Source organism: Crotalus tigris, unplaced genomic scaffold, assembly GCF_016545835.1.
Source record: "Crotalus tigris isolate CLP2741 ecotype Arizona unplaced genomic scaffold, ASM1654583v1 scf7180000018463.207675, whole genome shotgun sequence".
NCBI lineage: Eukaryota > Metazoa > Chordata > Lepidosauria > Squamata > Viperidae > Crotalus > Crotalus tigris.
The window spans coordinates 28,050-47,700 of NW_024097019.1; the positions used below are offsets into that span (position 1 = coordinate 28,050).

Below are 19,651 nucleotides of genomic sequence, written 5' to 3' on the forward strand. Positions count from 1 at the left end.
AAATAGAAATATATGAGGCCCCCTGTACTTAAAAAGGCACCTCATTCTAATTGTCAAAAAGTTATTTCAAAGCCTTCTAATCCTAACTGTAGTAAGTTCAGAGTTTCCTCTGCATGGCTGTTTCCCATAGGTTTTCCACAGATGTAAAACTGAGTCAAAATAGAAAGGTAAAACACCCACTGTCACTCTTAAGGCATCCTGAATTTGTGACACTTGTTTTGATTCCAGACTTTGAAAAAAGTCTAACCCTAACCTAAGGGCTGATTTTCCCCTCCCCTCAATTTTTGCCCTAACTTTTCACTAAGGGCAAAATTAAAGATGCAACATGCAAATGTAAGAGTTCCACTTATTTTGTACTCCAAATGTAACATTCACACCATGTTATGAGCTCAGACCTCAGGGTATGTTAACCCTAATTATCTGGAGATTCTCTATTGAAATGTCTTTTCCCCCGTAGCTTTTGCCTTGAAGGAAAGGTGAGCAAAAAGGGAAATGTGAGATTCTTTCTGTTCAATATAAAAAAGCACGCCAACTCTAACCATCACAGTCCTTTGTCAGTCCCTAGACTTCAGGTGATCCTTACTCTAAGCGTTGCTGGCTGTGGAATTCTGGAGTTGAAGTCCTCATGCCTTAAAATTGTCAAGTTTGGGAAACACTGCTCTAAGCATAAGTACAAGGGTTTTTTTTTCTCAGAATATATTTGTCCCATAGTTTTTTTCCATGAGTAACACTAAGCAAAAAGAAAATGCAATATGCTCACTATACATACAATCTCAACCTGAATTTAAATGTCATGCTTGTTTTAAATTAGATTTCAGGGATTGCTAACTCTAGATCAGGGGTAGGCAACCTTGGCTCTTTTATGACGTGTGGACTTCAACTCCCAGAATTCCTGAGTCAGCATAGCTGGTTCACGAATTCTGGGTATTAAAGTCCACAAGTCATAAAAGAGCCAAGGTTGCCTATCCCTGCCCTAGATCTTATCTCAGATTCATTTTTTTCCATAGCTTTTCCGTAGGATAAAACTAAGCCCAAAAAACAACCCCAAAATGTCACAGGGGATAAACTGTCAACTCCAGTCTTACCATCCACTGCTTAAAAGCCATTGTCAAAATCAAATTAAATGAGTGTTGGCAGGCAATGTAATTAAAAATCACCCATCTGAATAAGTAGTTTGTGGGAGTTTCTAGCCAAGCTAAGGAAGTCCATCCTTATTATCCTGAATCAGACAAAATCTATTATTTTAAAGTATTATGTTAGGAAAAATCAGCTGCAGATGAGGTACATGTTTTTGTGCAGAATTATACTCCATAAATGGTCTCTAGGTTAAAAAAAAACCATTAACAGATTAGTTATTTAAATGCAAGGTTATTTTTTTTTACATTGAAGCATGCTCATAAATCTTAGTCTGCCTTTCCTCTATGAAAGGAATTATAATTATCAGTAAGATGCATAAGGTAGCCTTGTATCTTTTATCATCCACAGAGCCAATTCTGTGCACTTTTTTGAGAAAATGCTTAAGGAGAAAATTAGTGGTGAGAAGAAAAAAGTCAATCTTCTAGAATCTTTGAACTTTACATCACTGTCATTGTATACAAAAAGTGAGCCAGTCCTGATTATTGCATTTCCAGCAGTTTTTGAGCATGAATTATCTATTTTGGCAATCAGCTCGGTGGCAAACTTCCCCCCTTCCCATGAATAAACATCTTGCATCAATTTTCTCTGAGTGTCAGATCTGCAGTAAATGTAATATTCATCTTCTATGGGTATCGTCATTGCTGCATATCAAATGTTGTGTTTCCGTCCCTGATTTTTGTGGGAGAGCAGACACTGCATGATCCCATTTCCTACCTCAAAGATAACAAGCTTGCCTTTGAAGATGGCCAGGAAGTGACGTGGCTCCTTGCCCATATTCACTCGGACCTGCACAGGTTCCCCATTGAATTGCTGATCCATTTGCACGGCAAGATAAGCTGAGGCTGCAAGCTCATCCACTGTTGCATGGCGTCCCTGGACCCAGAGAAAACATCACATGGTTTAAGTTGGAAGGAACTGTAGCTGCAATTGTCATCTTACACCTACAGTACATTGGTTAAGAATTACCACTTGTATGTCTCATTAGCGGTCTTGGAATTAGACTGGAGAGATCTGGGTTTAAATCTTCATTTAGCCCTATAATCACTGGCTGATGGTAACATCAGGATCCCTCTGTCTAATCTACTTCACAAAACTTTTATGTAGGTAAAATCTCTACATGTCTATCTAAGCTTGTTATAGAGAGATTTGAATTCAGATTTTATAAGAGTAGCTACTAACACTTTGGATTAATTGCAAGAGATGATATAAATCTACTTCACAAGCAGATATAACATCCTTATTCCCAACTAGCTCTGACATTTCAGTTGTAAAACACTACGATGAGATGTCTGTGGAGAATCTCAGTCTCTATGATTTTATCATAGTTGAGACAACTATGATAAAATCAGCAAACTTGAAAAGGGTTGATCCAATTCTCTGTCCTCCCATCAGTTGTCTCAGTGAAATTCTGACATTTATCCTTATTTTTTCTCCTTTACTGCTAAAGACATGTGAGAGGTGGGGAGAGGATTAGAACAGGGCAAATGTCATGGTTCCAACAGATGAAACTCTTCAAAGAACTTTGAGGCATTGTTTACCTTAAAGAATCTTTATTCGAGAAGCATAACATCGGCACTAAGCTTCTTCCACTTTAAGTCAATTTAAATAGCCCTGTTGTGATAGGTTCATGTGTTATTACCCAAACAAAACCCACTTTTACCCAATTTGGGATAATTGGAATGAGCAATAAGTAAATCTTGAAATGTAGTTCAATTATATCAATTAAGGGCAATTCAGTCCTCATCTGAATTTAAAGAAATTGACCTGTTAAGAAGGTCTATGGAGTCATCCAGGTTATAGTTGTCCCAAAACCAACTGGACTTTTTTTGTTTTTTCCTTGAAGACATTTTGCTTCTCATCCCAGAAGCTTCTTTCATTCAAAGCAAGAATTGAAGAAGCTTTTTGGATGAGAAGAAAAATGTCCTCAAGGAAAAAACAAGAAAGCCCAGTTGCCTTTTGAAAAAGCACCTTTGGGATACCTGTGAAGAATTTACATCTGAGATTCTACACCTACCTGCCAAATGTAAAGTATGTAATGTGGCTTATTTTTCAATTCATAGGTATACAGGATTAAATAGCAATCTCCACCATAGAAAAATCCATGCCATTGTTTCTCCACTTGTACCAACTCCAGGTTCTCAATCCTCCAGACCTAGAGGTGATGAAACAAAGGATACATATAGCTGTTGTTGGAAAAAATGTGTAGCCTTCCCAACTTTTGACTTCTTGAGACAGTCCAGAATAATAATAATTATAATTATAATAACAACAACAACAACACAAGGCACTTGCTTTGTGGACTGGTAGTTGAAATGGATGCACAACCTTACCTACACCTGTTGACTAACTAACATGTCAAGACCCTCATAGGTATTATAGATATTTCCTATAGATCCTTACTTGCAATGAAAAATATGAAATGATAGGAAAATGTGAGATAGATAGAAATTAATGATAACTCTGTCTGGACTTTCAGTAAAAACCTGTGAAGAAGATAAATGTGTTTGCATATTAATAGTTTCATCTGGAAGCACAACAGATTCCGGCAGGCATATTTTTCACGCTTCCAACATTCTAGCATTTGTGACCTTACATATGTATAAGCACAGATATGGATCCCTCCAAATGTCAAAAGCTAAGAGACAAACACTCAGATTCTATAGTCAGTCTATATAATAGGAACGTAAAGGGGAGTCCCTGTGGATTTTACTCCACTGGTCGTTGCTGACTTTAGGGGTGGTGCTCATCTCCATTTCAAGGCCACTGAGACAGCACTATCCGAAGATCTTTCCATGGTCATGTGGTCAGCATGACATCACAGAGTGCTGTTACAGAGCTCAGAATATATAATGCCTGGCATCATGACGGTGCTATGTTGTCAAAACGGCATCTCTGTGCCTGCAGAATTTGCTACTTCCTATCAAGAAAATTCAATGTAAGAAACGGGGAAAAAAAGTTGGTTTATATTCGCAAGAAATTCAGCAGAGAAAATCCAGCTTCCACAGCAGAACAGAAATTGTAACTCTCACCTCAGCTTTTCCTTCCCCGTCATCTACCATCCTCTCCTGGGCTGCCAGCTGTGGCAAAGCATGCAAAGCCGCAACGTCAAATCCCTCCTGGCTCATCTTAGCTTGAAAAGGAAGGAGGGGATCATTTTAGTCCAGAGCTCTGTAAAGTGGAAAGCATGCTCTCACAGGAAGATGGGTGAAATTAAAGAAATCAAAAGCATTGGAAGGTCATGATTAAGTAGAAGCACATCACAAATCAGATGGGCCTGAATTAGGCAAGAACAGTGGTTCTCAACCTTTCTAATGCCGCGACCCCATAATACAGTTCCCCATGTTGTGGTGACCCTCAAGCACTTATACATCACCGGGTGCCAGGGGCGTGGCCAAAGAAAAGGGGGAAAAAATGGCGGACAGCCTTGTTTGGCGACCCCCATGAAATGGTCGTTCGACCCCAAATGGGGTCCCGACCTACAGGTTGAGAACCACTGGGCAAGAAGAATAGGTGGCCCTCCAGAGATTGCTGAGCCATTCAGTATCTCCCTCTTGAGAATTGCAATATTAGGGAGGAATTGGGGAATTGTAGGTACTCCTGACAGTTCATAGTTTTTCTGGCTCTGGCATGTGGGTTGCAGAGCAAGTTACCCTTTAGTGTTTTATCCTAAAGGGGGAAAAAAAAGTGTGTGACTGGGTGGGGGAGGAGACCAAGATCTAAAATTCTGATAAGAAATTTAATACCGAGATTAATGTTGCACATGGTGTAACAGAATATCATTACACAGAGAGAGAGAGAGAGATTGTCACTGTCTGTTTTGAGGGCTGGAGCAAGGATTTGTGCAGAGGTGAATGATGACTAAGCAGCTGAGGGTCCCAATTCATACTTCCAGCTTACAGCAGTGGCATGCGTGGCTGTGTGTCTGTGTGGGTGTCTCTCTGTGTGTGTAATGCTCATGCTTTCATCCTAAAAAATCCATCCATTCCCAAATCATGTTGATGAGATAATTTCAGTATGGAAATCATTAGATTTAGATTCTATCTTTAGTTTCTACAACTCAACTTGTCACATATAATGTTTCCACCTCCTATTTTCCTCACACGATCCTTATGAGGTTGTTTGGACTGCAAAGCAGGACCCAGCCTGCTTTCATGACCAAGGGAGGACTAGTCTTCTGGTTTCTAGCCCAGCACTTAGGTAGTATACCAAATTTACTTTCTTTAACTTGAATTGATCGCTAAATAGCAGCAAAAAAATCCCAGAGAACCCTAATTCTTTGGTGACATCTAATGGCAGTCTGAATTTCTGTAGCCCTGTAGCCTTGCTACAAGTTGGTTTCAACCGCAGGAAAGGGTCAGATGAGGATGTTACTTAATTCTCTATTCAGATGGCATACGACGGCGTCATATTCAGCCACAAGATCTTTCTTACCGATTCTTCCCGCATTGTGGGCTATTCCTAGCCCTACGGTCTGTTCCTGGACTTTCCAGTTCTGAAACAGCTGCTTGAACATGGCTGACTCTGCTCCATCATGTACTGTCTCCACATTGGTGCTGGGAGGATAGCTTTTCTTCCTAATAAATTCCTACGGGAACCAGACAAATGGCATAACAACTCTGATTCCACAATATATTAAACTCTGTTCTGCCAAATTAGATAACAGAAGTGAAAATGGGTATTTACTGTATATGAGCATGATTCTGCTGACTTGATTCAATGGAAGTGAGAGTTGTGTGGGTGAGTAAGTCGAATGCCATGGGAATGGAGTATATCTGAAGTGTGTATGATAAAAGAAAGCCTTTTGAGTGGGCGATGAATTAACCTGGATTGAATCCAAATCAGTGATCAGCAGAGGAAAAAAAATCTTTTGAGGTGATTGGGTCGTAAAAAAATAATGATTTAGGACAGCAGGCCGAAGGAAAGAAGATGAAGAAAATTGTGGTTGGACAGAGTTGACAAAACCCTACAAAAATTTTTTTAAAAATAAAAGGGAATACACAAAGGAGAGTATGGATGGGGTGCAAGCAAAGATGGTTTGCCATGAGCAAAAGTTCCATAGAAGTAGAATGAATAGTGACAGTATAAATACCTGTATTTTCTTTCCTTTTCCATATGCTGTATTTTATTTTTGGCTTACTATGTCTTACTTCTTTTCTGCTGTTTGTGTAACACTGCAGATCTCAAAGGGGAAAAGTATGATAGATGCATATGGTTGCCTTTTCTCTCCAGCAATTTTTCTTAGACATATTATCATATCTGGGCTGCAAAACTCCGGACAACCACATGATGGCAACAAAGCTACATAAGATTCTCACTCTGCTGTCTTACAGGGTTGATTCAGAGTTTCCCTGGGCAGATCTGAGCAAATAGTTCACGCATACAGTTGGCCTGCTGAAGATCCTGCTCTATCTAGTGATCACTGTATATATACAACCTGCAAAGGCTTAATAATAATAATGATAATAATTATATATAATTATTAAAAATAATAATAACTGGGAAAACCTACCTAATAATGAAAAATCCAGCAAAAGGGGCAACACCAGGCAACTACAGGCCAATTACCTGCTTACCAACAACTTTCAAATTACTAACTGGTGTGGTAGCTGATGCAGTACAACAGCATCTAGTTGAAAACAATCTCCTTCCACCAGAGCAGAAAGGAAACCGCCCCAATAGCAGAGGAACAAAAGATCAACTCCTAATATACAAAATGATCTTGGAAAACTGCAAGAGAAGGAAGACCAACCTGAATGTGGCATGGATTGACTACAAAAAGGCATTTGACTCTCTGCCACATGATTGGATAATAAAGTGCCTAGAAATAACAGGAGTCAGTAGAAACATCAGAAAATTTGTGCAAAGATCGATGGCACAATGGAAGACACAGTTGCCGATCAATGGTGAGAGACTGGGAGAGGTTAATATCAAGAGAGGAATATTTCAAGGAGATTCATTGTCACCATTACTATTTGTTATTGCACTGTTTCCTCTGTCAACAATACTGAATAACTCAGGACATGGCTATCAAACATCAAAAACATCTACCAGACTATCCCATCTCTTTTACATGGATGATCTGAAGCTGAATGGAAAAACATCATCTGAAATAGAATCGCTGCTCAACACTGTCCATATATATAGTCAAGATATTGTTATGAAGTTTGGCTTGGACAAATGTGCCACACTTACTATCAAACAATGAAAAGTAGTGAAAACTGAAGGAATCAAGATGCCCCACGAACATAACATTAAGAGTCTGGATGAGGAAGATTAGTACAAATACTTGGGTATCCTTCAAGCTGACAACATCAAGCACACTGAAATCAAGAAAAAGATTAGAGGTAAATACATCAAGAGAGTGAAGAAGATCTTAAAGTCCAAACTCAATGGAGGAAATACCATAAAGGCAATCAATACCTGGGCAATTCCAGTCATTAGGTACACAGCTGGAATAGTGGACTGGACTCAAGCAGAACTAAAAGCAATGGATAGGACGACCAGAAAAATAATGACAATGAATCATGCCCTTCATCCACGCAGTGACATTGACAGACTTTATCTACCAAGGCAAATAGGTGGGCGTGGAATGCTACAAGTACATCAGATGGTTGAAGAAGGAAAAATGGCTTTGGAAGAATATCTGAAGAACAATGATGAAGATGCACTGAAATTAGTATATCAGGAAGGCTTACTGACTACTGGAGAGACCAAACTGGCCTACAAGAAAGACCAATGAAGAACAGAATAGAGGCATGGGAAGACAAAGCACTACATGGCCAATACATTAAAAAATAGCTGGGAAAGCAGATATTAACAAGACCTGGCAATGGCTAAGAGCAGGAAAATTGAAGAAAGAGACCGAGGGACTAATTCTGGCTGCACAAGACCAAGCCTTAAGGACAAATGCATATCAAGTCAAAATTGAGAAGACAGCAACAGACAGTAAGTGCCGCCTATGCAAAGAAGCTGAAGAAACAGTAGACCACCTGGTAAGCTGTTGCAAGAAGATTGCACAGACTGACTACAAGCAGCGGCATGACAAAGTAGCAACAATGGTGCATTGGAAGATCTGCAAAAAAATATCATTTGCCTGTAAGCAAAAACTGGTGGGATCATAAAATAGAGAAAGTCATAGAAAATGATAAAATTAAACTGCTATGGGACTTCAGAATTCAAACAGACAAGCACCTGCAACATAACACCACAGACTTAACAATTGTCGATAAGAAAGACAAAAAAGTCTGGATAGTGGACGTGGCAGTGCCTGGTGATAGCAGAATAGAAGAGAAAGAACTGGAGAAGATAACAAAATACAAAGACCTACAAATAGAAATAGAAAGACTGTGGCAAAAGCAAGCAAGGGTAGTACCAATAGTCATAGGCGCCTTGGGTACAATCCCAAAACAACTGGAGCACCACTTGAACACCATTGGCATTGACAAATTCGCTATTAGTCAAATGCAAAAGGCGGCCTTATTAGGAACTGCTTCCATCCTGCGACGATACCTGTAATACCATCAAACATCCACATCTGCCTATCCCAGGTCCTGGGTAAGGACTCGATAGGTAGACAAAATGCCAAATCCAGTCTGAACATCTGGCTGACTGTGCAATGATCCATAGTAATAATAATAGTTGGAAGGGACCTTGGAGGTCATCTAGTCCAACCCCCTGTTCAGGCAGGAAACCCTATACCATTCCAGACAAATGGCTGTCCATTTGTGCTTGTGTTGTTCTATAGAATAGAGCCTGTTGTGAACTAACACTGATCTTAAACACATACAGATGAGTTATAATTCTTTTAAATATTTCACACCACTAGCAACTGGAGCATGTAAGCTTTACTTTGTTAAGAAATCTATTTAGAATCTAATTTTAAAAATAGAGAATTGGGAAGCAGACCGTTGAGTTGGATTGTTCCACCATACCAGGGCTTTTGACATGGCTGTTTGTTTCTCCAGCTTGGTGGCCCCTTTTCCCTTCCAGACATAGATTTTTATCCCACTGTGATCCAGAATGTAGCAATCCTAAGGCCCAAAGGACATCGTTAAGAACACAATATAAATAGTTTAAGTCATTTATTGCAAAAAAGAAGAAGTTCAAATCAGTGCAAAAATGGCTTTCAGTGGCTGCTAATTGGTTTTCCAGTCATCGGGAAACTGATGAAAATTAAGAATCCTAATTTCCTGCCCACACCCCTGACAAACAGACTATAAGAAAATGCCTCTACACGCTTAGGCCATTCATCTACCTGGCTCAGTTCTCCAAGGTTTTAAGGCAGGAGTCTTAGTCTTACCAGAAATCCCTCTTCAGCAAAGGCTGAAGCACAACTAAGGCCCCTCTCTAATGCCAAACTTAAATTGGATAGCAAGCAAAAAATATTTGATATATTTTGTGTGGTAGCAGGATAAGGTCAAGTTTATTGTAGAGAGCAGCAACTGACAGACAAGTGGACAAATATTTCCACTTGTAGCATTCAGGTATCCCCAGCTATATTCACATAACCCACTGAGATATAACTCAGCCAGTCACATTTTAGCCAAGCCCAGGGGTAGGCAACCTCGGCTCTTTTATGACTCTTTTATGACTCAACTCCCAGAATTCCTGAATCCATGAGTCATAAAAGAACCGAGGTTGCCTACCCTTGGCCTAGCCAATTGCGCAAATCTCTGTGTTGTTAATATCCAAGAATATCATTTGGCAGAAAACAGGGCTTTCTGACTAAACTGTGATTAAATTGACCATAGCAAACGCAAACCTATGTCTCCCAAATCTTGTGCCAAAACACTGCCTCGTATGTTTGCCATATGTTTGGATTTTAATCAAATATTTCTAGGGAAATATTGTCAGCAAAAGAATGTAGCGCTTCAATCCACTTTATGTAATAATCCAGCAGGCTACTCTGTTGATCTTTTGGAGCTAAGAAGCTCAATTTAGCACCACCTATTATGTCATGTCAATCTGAGACTTACATTGTGGTTTAATAATTCCTGCCTGAGAGGACGTTTGCCTTCTTCTGTAATTTCTATTTGCCCTCCAGCGTCTGTAACACTAGAAAAGAAGACAAGATTGCTTGGTTGGTTAGTCTGAGTGTTGGAAATGGCAGAATTCCTTAACTATTTCTTTTAAAATTCCTTACAAAGTTGATTCATTCTTTCCAGAGTATCGAGTGTGAAGTTTGATTCTGAGGTCACACAGGTAAATGTAAATTGATTGATTAAGTGTAAATTAACCATTACAAATCAAATACTTATATCAATACCTCCCATTTCAAAAGAGACAATTACCATTTCATCTCTAATGCAGGGACCAACTGAGTTACTATAAATAACTGATGTATAAGCACGTGTGAATCCATCCAGAGAGATGTTGCTGCTCCTTTTCTGTTTTAATATCTTGGTATTTAGTTCCTGATTGTATTAACTATGATCTGGCACGGTGGGATGATTTGTGAATGTTCAGCAAGTATATATCCCTGACCTAGAGCAAAAATGTGTGTTGTTACAACCTGACTATAATTTTACAAATTTAAAATCTGTATTTAAAATAAAAAAAATTCTAGGAAAATAGCAACCTATCAAGTAAGTAGTATCAGTGAAGAAGTTCCAATAAACTTCAGAGATAGTTTCAAAGATAACTACAGTAGCTTCACAGATAGTTTTGGTTTTGAAACCATTCACAGATCTACAAATTTGCTTTATTTCATCAAGGTTTATTTTACCAAGATTGACATACTTATTCCAGCTTTTCTTGCCTGGCTGGCATTAATCTATCTCTACCATCACCCTGCATGTTAGCTCTACTTTCCTTCCCTTCTTTTGCCATCTATTTCATTCTTCCTCTCTCCTTGCCTTGACACACCAAATACTACAGGTCTCCATGCAAGGTCCTCCAGTTTCCCCCAAATCTCATTTTCCTTTCCTTTTCAAAGTGTTGTTGAAAATTGAAGTTGGCAATTTTTGTATTCTTCCAATCCAGCTCCATCTATGAGTACTATAAAATCTTTTCAATGGAAGTATCATTTATATTCATAGTCAAGCCTAGTTGTGCAACGGCTGCATCAATAACACCTATGACAGTGATGGTGAATCTTTTAGAGACCGAGTGCTCAAACTGCAACCCAAAATCCACTTATGTATCATCGGGTGCTGGGTGGGTGTGGCCTATTGGGTAGGTGTGACCCATTGGTGGGCGTGGCTGCAAGGGTAACGGTGGACTGGGTGGGACTAAAAAGTTCAATCAATCAATTCCAACTTTGCAAGATCTTTTTTTTCCCGTGAGAAGTTGAAATTGACTGATTGATTGAACCTTTTTTTTTTTTTTTGCGCACGGCGGTGGAGGCCTAAAGCGAAAAGGTTTTATAAAACCCAGCTGAAGGCTAGGACTGGGGCGACAGCGTGTGTGCTCACAGAAAGGGCTCTGCATGCCGCCTCTGGCACCCGTGCCATAGGTTCGCCACCACTGACCTATGGTCAAGTCTTGGCCACGAGTAAAAACTTTTCAACACACCAATAGAGGAAGAGGCTGGCCTTCAGCTGTTGATCCACCATCTCATCAGAAACGGCAGGTTCAATTTCGTGAGTCCTTTCTCCCAGCTCACTCTCCAACACCTTCATCAAATCTGAACTGGCTTCTTCATCATCACCCTCTATGACCCCAATTTCAGCACGGCCTCCACGTTCTCTGTCACGGATATCTTGGGCAAGAAGCATAGCCTAATAAAGAAAGAAGGGACGTGGGAAGTTGCCTCGTATACAATTGGACCATTGGCCAGTCTAGTTCAGTTCAGTGGATCTTGGGTGGCATTGATTCTCTATTCCACTGGCTGAGGAATTCTGGGACTTGAAGTCCACAAGTCATAAAAGGGCCAAGTTTGAAGACCCCTGCTCTATGTACTGTATTAGGAAATTTATTTATTTATTATTTGTCAAAGTTATAGGGGCCAGCCATCTCACCCTAAATGACTGTACAGTAAAACCAAGAATTAAAACATTTTGTAAACCCATTAAAAATATAAACACTGATAAAGAAGGCCTTGAGAGGAAATATGTTTACATGCAATATAACCAGCATGCAGCTTTCCTATTATCAGGAGATTCCCAGGCTTGCTGAAAACGAACACATTTTTGAGAACTTTATGGAAGGCCATAAGGGATGGGGCTAACCTCACCACAGGAAAGATTATGTATAAGAAGGTGAATGTCATGGCAGAAAAGGCCACTCCCTAGACCCTGTCAGATGGAACACCTTTGCAGACAGGACCCACCACACGTCTCTCTGCAGACCTGATGAGACTGGTAGATGTCCCTCAGGGAAGAGATGGTCTTTCAGATAACCTCAAATTGTCTCTGCCTTTTCTGAAGTTGCTAGGGATGGAACCCAAGACCTTTTGCATGCTAACCATACACTCTTCCTCTGAGTAATGCTTGCCATGGTGTTACCATAAGCAGATATAGCTCATTTCATAACTTCTTTTAGCTCTCTGTGGCATCATGTACACCACAGATACACAAGATGGAGCTCTAGCGATCCATGTAGCTGCAAAGGCCTTAAGTATAATCCCCCCCCCCCCAAAAAAAACACTAAATAGAAGGGAATATTTATAGCTCAGGGTTGAAATGTGGGGTCCTTGTTATTCTCTGAGTTTTGTTGTTTTCTTGCAGATGTTTCATTACCATACTAGGCACTGATGATGTTACCTAATTTGGTAATGAAACATCTGCAAGAAAACCACCAAGCTCAGAGGGCACCAAGGACTAAATGCTGCCCCTAAAATCTTCATTTGCATGCAGTAAGAGAGAGAAATGGTTAAACACATGAAAATTAATCTTCATAAGGACATTGATTTAATTTATATTAACATGATAGGAAATGATTTCATTAAATATTAAATTTAGTTTTCGGTCTGGAACAACCCCATTTTTTTATCCTTGCAATTTCTGGATTTGGAATAAGGTCTCCAGCTCAAAGAAAGTTCTATATCTCACATCCACAGAAGCGGATACATTAAAACAACCTATGTTCGTGATGCTATTGGAACAAATATAACAAAGGAGTGTTTGCCTTCCAACTGTCTTACATTTTTTTTTTCTCTTTTCTCTGAGGGAAGAATCTTTGGCAATCGAATTCTTTTCTTCTCTACTCCGTGGCCAATAGGACCTTAAGAAGGGACAGATCTGACCCAGGGACAACAGGAGCAAAGAGAAAGTTTTGCAAAATTCCCACGTGTCATAGACTCTCAGAGGAGAAGAAGTTCCCCAATCCAAGCCATCCTGCTACTCTTTGGGTCGGCGGTAAAACAATACCTTCAGCCGCTCCTGCTTGTTGCTTTCCGGGCCATTCCACTGGACAATGATTTTACCCAGATCTAAGAGGAACACGTCACCAAGGTTAAAGCTGTCCCAGCTTATCTCCACCTGCAGATGAGAAGCGTGCAAGAGCAGGCAGAGAATGATCAAGAGAGGCAGTCAATCATAGTGTGTGGCTTATGTGAAATGTAGGAATCAAACCATGGTTGGGGCTCAGGCTCACCTCTCTGGCCATAATGTTCCTTTTTCCTTTGACGTGTAGAAGCCGCTTGACGTGGTAGACATTGGTCTCTGTATGGCTGAAGCCAGATGCCCAGCCTCCTTTCTTGTAACTGTCCAAGTTAAAGGGAAAGGATACGATAGCCAGACAAAGTGCATAACAGTTACTGAGGGTTAAGAATACTCAATTTTGATTTCATGCTAAAGAGGGCTAAAGACGGCCCTTAGAGATTTATACAACTAATATCACCTGTGTGCATGAGGCTTTGTGGCTAATGGTTTCAGGGGAATTCAGGAGACTGCAGTGACTGGGAACGGAGGAAGTGGAGATGGGGTAGAGATCAGGAACCAGTATAGTTTTCTGTCAATTCCACCAGTAAAGTTTTCTGTCAATTGCTGTCCAGGATGGGTAGAGGGTGTTTCAAGTCCACAGTGGGAAAGCCTGTTTTTAAATACCTACTGTGGCTTGACTATCTCCATCTAGTGGTTAGATTAAGTAATGCATGTCCCTTGAACTTGGGCTCCCAGATATTTCTAATAAAAAGCAAAAGGGCATATTGTGGGAAGAAAACGATTATTCGCAATATCAGCACTTCAAAGTATCATTCAGCAATTTGATGGTGTGAAATGCCGTAACTGACATTGAAGCAAATACCCCAGCCATCATTGTGCACACAGACACACATCATATTCACCACTAAAGAAAGCCTACCCCCCCACCCCCCATGGCCTTCTTCTTAAATGACCTTCCCAGCCTTTTGGCAAAGATCAAGATACTCACATGACCCCTTTCTTAAAGTAGCCCTTGAAGAGCTGAGATTCATAGTCTTGCACCTCCCGGTGCTGCACTGGGACTCCACCAAGATAGTCATCCAGTTGGATGGTATAAATGGCAGCAGAGCCCTGTTCATCTTGTGAGGAGCACCTTCCAATCCAGTAGTGAACATCATAGGAGAGGACGCTGCCTGATTTACGGGTCTGCAGGTAGGATAAAGGTTATGAGGCACATAAAGCCGATCGAAGCTGAATACGTGGTGATTGTAAAAAACTGGGGTACCCATACCTTTTATATTCCTTCAAAATAAATAAATAAAATATCTCAGTATCTGGGATGTTTCCATCTTAGTATTCCTATGAGTTTGTACTAAAAGTCCAAATATATATATTTTTTAATCCTAGTGGTACATCAGTATTACTGCTAGAGAACTCAATGGCAGAACTTTATTTGCAGATTATCTGAGGTTCAAACTCCAAGTTTAAAGCATGTTTCTCAACCTTGGCAGCTTGAAGATGTATGGACGTCAACTCCCAGAATTCCCCAACCAGTTGAGAGTCGAAGTCTACACATCTTCTGGCTGCCAAAGTTGAGAAATACCTCTCTAAAGGTTGAAGAACTATCAGCTGTAGAAAGTAAAGACCTCCTTTGCTGCGCTTGTCAAGTTTCGAAGCACGGTTTTACTGGTGTGACAATTATCGCTTCTCAGCTTGTCAATTAACTTGGGGAGGAGGGAAAAGGATTGGAATGCAGACTTCAAAAATCAAGAAGCCAGAACGTGAGAATCAAGGACAGAGCACCAAGTATCTGGTCAGACCCAGTGACACTTTCTCATAACAATATTTTTCCGCTTAATTGAGCAACGTGACCTGACCAAGAGGGATGAGGGAGAATTCCATACTTTTACTATATGGGGTTGGGTGGGGTCTTGCCAGAACTGGTTTTACTTTCATACGTGTCGAAAAGATGTACTCAATAAAGTTTTACATTGAGAGATTGGAATGTCTCAAAGATGTTTGATTGGTTGGATTTGTCAGTCGGAAGTGTGATAGTGCTCTTCAATGCCAGTTCTAGCAATCAGTTCAGGAATTGGCTCATTTGTCTTCTTCTTCTGATGTTATTCAGTTACAATACATGTGGCAAAATGCTCATATCCATCTGACACTGTAATATTTGGTGTTTGGCCTATGATTAGTATTGTTTTTTGAGTATCTGGCATATTGAATCAAATACAAAAAAGTTATATTATACAGAAATGCATCATAGCCAACTTCCAAGCTACTTACTGAAAGGAGAACATAGCAGTCGCCTTCATAGAAGCTGCCATGAGTTTTTGGAGGCACCAATACTAGATCCATATTCTGGAAAGAAGAACATACCATTAAAAGATGTGTCCATGGCTTCACTCAAGATCTTGGCCCATTGGGTCTCTGTCCAACCTCTCCAATCTAAAAGTATCCTTCCTTGGGCTGTTGGTTTGATCTCTGAGATTGGTGATTTGGCTGCAAATGTTTCATCTCCATTCAGAGGGACATCTTCAGTGCGATTTTAATTGTGCTCGTCTGTCAGAGCACTGGCTTTTAAATACCTTTTTGGGTGATGTAAATTGGTGTGGTGTTATTTGTCTGGATGTTTCTGAGTCATGGTCTGGTTTCGGGCTGTTTGATTGGCTGGTTGTTATTGCTGGGCCACAGTTTTTGGTGTTTAAGTATGTGTGATGCAAATGGTGTTTGTTTGTTTAGTTGTCTCTGAGTCATGGTCTGTTTTTGGGTTGTTCGACTGGCTGTCTGTTGTTGAGACGTGGTCCGGTTTCTTGTGGGTGTGTGGGTGTGATTTTTGTTGCTGTGTGGTGGGGTTCTCGTTGTTTGTTTTATATGCTGCCTTCAGGATTGATTCGTTCTCAGCGGTTGGTAAATTAGGTCGATGTTAATGTGTCTGTTTATTGACTTATTGGTGGACAACCCTCATTCCTGATGCCAATCAGTGTATTCAGGGCAGCTTCCTTCTACTGTAATTAAGTGTGTACTAGACTTACATTTCTGTTGCTTACTTTGGCTTTAATTGTCTAGTTAAGGAATGCTCAGAAAGTATAGAGTGGCATTTACTGATAGACATCTTTAAAGTTTTCAATAAATTGCAAAGGTTTCACTGCAATGACATACAATAAGAACAGCCACTTCAAAGCTATTCCCATCCCATCTGGTACAGAAGTTGTACAGGTAGTCCTTGATTTTCAACCACAATTGAGATCAAAATTCTTGTTGCTAAGTGAGACAGTTGTTAAGTTTGTTTTGCCCCACTTTGCGACCTTTCTTGCCACAGTTGTTAAGTGAATCACTGCACTCGCAAAAGGTCATCACACGACCCTGGGACGCTGCAACCATCATAAATATGAGTCAATTGCCGAGCGTCTGAATTTTGATCACATGACCGTGGGGATCCTGCAATGGTCTTAGGTCACTTTTTTCAGTGCCATTGTAACTTTGGACGGTTACTAAATGAACAGTTGTAAGTCAAGGACTACCAGTACTGATAAATTCTGCATCCAAAATCAAATATGGGTGCCTTAGGTTAGTTCTTTGGCTCTGGCTACAGTCAGATGCTGTAGAAAGGTAGACCTTTTGTAGAAAAATGTGACTTTTTTGTTTTCATTTCATCCTAAAATGCCAGATGGGAAAAAGGGAAAGAGGTCAGTGACTGACATATTTATGTTCTTAAGCTAGGAATATTTCATCACATATTCTCTAATTTGGGGAGAGAGGTGTTGAATTGCCTGCAAAAGTCATCTAATTCTGTTCAAAAACATAAGCACCCTGAATCTTTTACATTCGATTTTAAAAGAAGCTGACTACAAAACCCTTGTGCCTACTTTATACATATTTTGCCAAGGTGGAGTTTTAAAAATAGTATTTTATAGAGTCTGCTATTTTCATAAACTTTATTTATCAAACAGTGGGGGGGGGAAGAGTACATTTAACTCAGATTTAATCTCAGACACATCAGATATCCTCCAGGTGAATAAACCGGCCCATAGACCAATCGTATGATTTTATAAAATACCTTTTACAATCTAGCTAGGATTGTCACTTCCTAGATGTCAGGTTCTAAAGAGGCCCAACATGGAACGAAATGGTGAACATTCAACAGTGAATCTGGAAGAAGAAAGAAACCTTCAAATGAACATGGCAAGAGCTGCATTCATCCCACCTCAACTCTCCAGATGATCAGTCCAGGCATATTGGTTACAGCCTTGAAGGCGTTGGTCAGGGCCATGCTGTCTTCCAGTCTTTGGAATATCCACAACCTGCCAAGCAAGAACAAGGATATCTTCTTTAGCATCCTCATGAAACCACTGAGAGAGATCATCCATCGAATGAGCATTATCAATCACAGATCATCTGCAAAGGCCTGTCTTCACTCCAGGCTCCCCATCCTGCACTTTTTGGTTTGGAGAACATGCTACAAGTAGTCATCCCTAGAGAGTTTGGTGGGGTTAAGACCTATGGAGTAGTGCAAGGGTCTGCAACCTTGACAACTTTAAGACTTGTGGACTTCAGCTCCCAGAATTCCTCAGCCAGCTATGCTATGCTGGCTGAGGAATTCTGGGAGCTGAAGTCCACAAGTCTTAAAGTTGTCAAGGTTGCAGACCCTTGGAGTAGCGTCTTCAGTGGCAGTCCCTCATGTTGGAATAACTTGCACCTGGAGGACCAGTCAGCTCCCGCCCTTTTATTTTATTTTTTAAGGAACAATTGAAGAAGTCTCTCTTTCATGGGTCTTTTGCCGAATTGAGTTTTATGGAAGCAACATTTTTTTAAATGATTTTATATTTGTAACCTTTTAGGCTTTATGGATGTATTTAATGTATTGTTGTAAGCCACCTACAGTCATCCAAAGGCAGCATATAAATAATAGCAATAAATAAATAGTTCAGCCCCCTGCGGCCTTCCAAAGGACATACAGGCTAGCACGTCTTTCAGAGCAATATTCAAAAGCTGTCACTTTGCATTGTTAAACACATGAGTTCCAGTCTCTTCTGACAGACACAAGATCATAGTTTGTGAAGTGCATAATGAGTTTATAATAACAACTGTCACCATGATTATTAATAATGTTTGACAGTAGTTTGCTTTTTATAATAAATCTGAACATTGCTATTTTGGGATATGTAACAATTTCATTACAGTGACCATTATTTAATATAACAGCAAACCACTAGAGGGCATTCTTGCTGTGCGTGTTTTAACCAGGGGATCCCCAGGCTTGTGGGCCCACCCTTAAATTCATCTTCCCAACTTCAGTTCAGGAAAACATGCATCCGAAGTGCACACATTTCTCCTTGCGTGTCAATTTTTTGCAAGGAAATTTTCCCCAATGTAAATACAATTTGGGATGCACTTTTATTCACTTATTAAAATGAACCCGCAGTGTGACGTGCCCTTCTTTCAATTGGAATTGCCTAGTAAATTCTGAAAGATGGGGATTTCAGCCTGCGAGGGAGTGCATTCTGGAGACTGCCTGCCTGAGGGTTCAAGAGGGCAAATTGAAATCCAAACGAACTGAATTTTGTCCTCTACCTGTTTCTAAGTGGCTCTCTACAAAAACTCCTAAGTTCTCACAAGGGACAAAGAGGAAAAATTTTTTACAATCTTATGGGCTTTCCACTTACATTTTAGGCGGGTAATAAGAAAGACACTCTTCATATATATTATTGTTAATTATCTTATAAGCTTAGGTAATGTATTTAGATTTATTAATGGTTTATATTTTTTTAATTTTTTTTAAGATTTTTAGAAATTTTAATCAAGCCTATATTCAGCTCTGGGAAGGTGGAGGGGATGGACTGGGAGGGTTGGGATGGTTGGGTAGGGTTGTTTTTTGTTTTATATTTTTTTTTCCTTATTTGTAAAAACTTTTAAAAATTTTCAATAAAAAAAAGAAAGACACTCTTGAGAGAAGCAGGGTGCTGGTGACTCTAAGAACACTTTTTGTGGGTGGTGGTGCTGGGAAGAATGCAGAAGTGGTCTGCCCTTGCCTCCTCCTTAGGGTTGAGAGGGAGTGACCGGCCCAGGGTCACCTTCATGCCTAAGGTAGAGTAGAACTCATGGTTTCCTGGTTTCTAGCCTGCTGCCTTAACCATTACACCAAACTGCCTCTACCATTGAGTTTAGATGACTATATACTGTAATGGTGAATCTATGACATGCATGTC

At 40.1% G+C, this 19,651-nt stretch overlaps 1 protein-coding gene across 2 annotated transcripts in view; it reads right to left on the reverse strand.

The window, feature by feature from the left end:
- LOC120312227 (advillin-like) overlaps positions 1 to 19,651 on the reverse strand; it is a 47,814-nt gene that overhangs the window by 14,999 nt on the left and 13,164 nt on the right. For both annotated transcript variants that reach the window (XM_039352631.1, XM_039352632.1), the window contains exons 2-13: positions 17,650 to 17,746; positions 15,729 to 15,803; positions 14,449 to 14,645; positions 13,672 to 13,780; positions 13,446 to 13,556; positions 11,650 to 11,855; positions 10,113 to 10,191; positions 9,069 to 9,167; positions 5,569 to 5,722; positions 4,167 to 4,267; positions 3,152 to 3,289; positions 1,852 to 2,010 (exon numbers count right to left, since the gene is read on the reverse strand). In XM_039352631.1, the coding sequence (XP_039208565.1) occupies positions 1,852 to 2,010; positions 3,152 to 3,289; positions 4,167 to 4,267; positions 5,569 to 5,722; positions 9,069 to 9,167; positions 10,113 to 10,191; positions 11,650 to 11,855; positions 13,446 to 13,556; positions 13,672 to 13,780; positions 14,449 to 14,645; positions 15,729 to 15,803; positions 17,650 to 17,715 (1,494 nt within the window). In that variant the 5' untranslated portion in view covers positions 17,716 to 17,746. The remainder of the gene's footprint in view (positions 1 to 1,851; positions 2,011 to 3,151; positions 3,290 to 4,166; positions 4,268 to 5,568; positions 5,723 to 9,068; positions 9,168 to 10,112; positions 10,192 to 11,649; positions 11,856 to 13,445; positions 13,557 to 13,671; positions 13,781 to 14,448; positions 14,646 to 15,728; positions 15,804 to 17,649; positions 17,747 to 19,651) is intronic.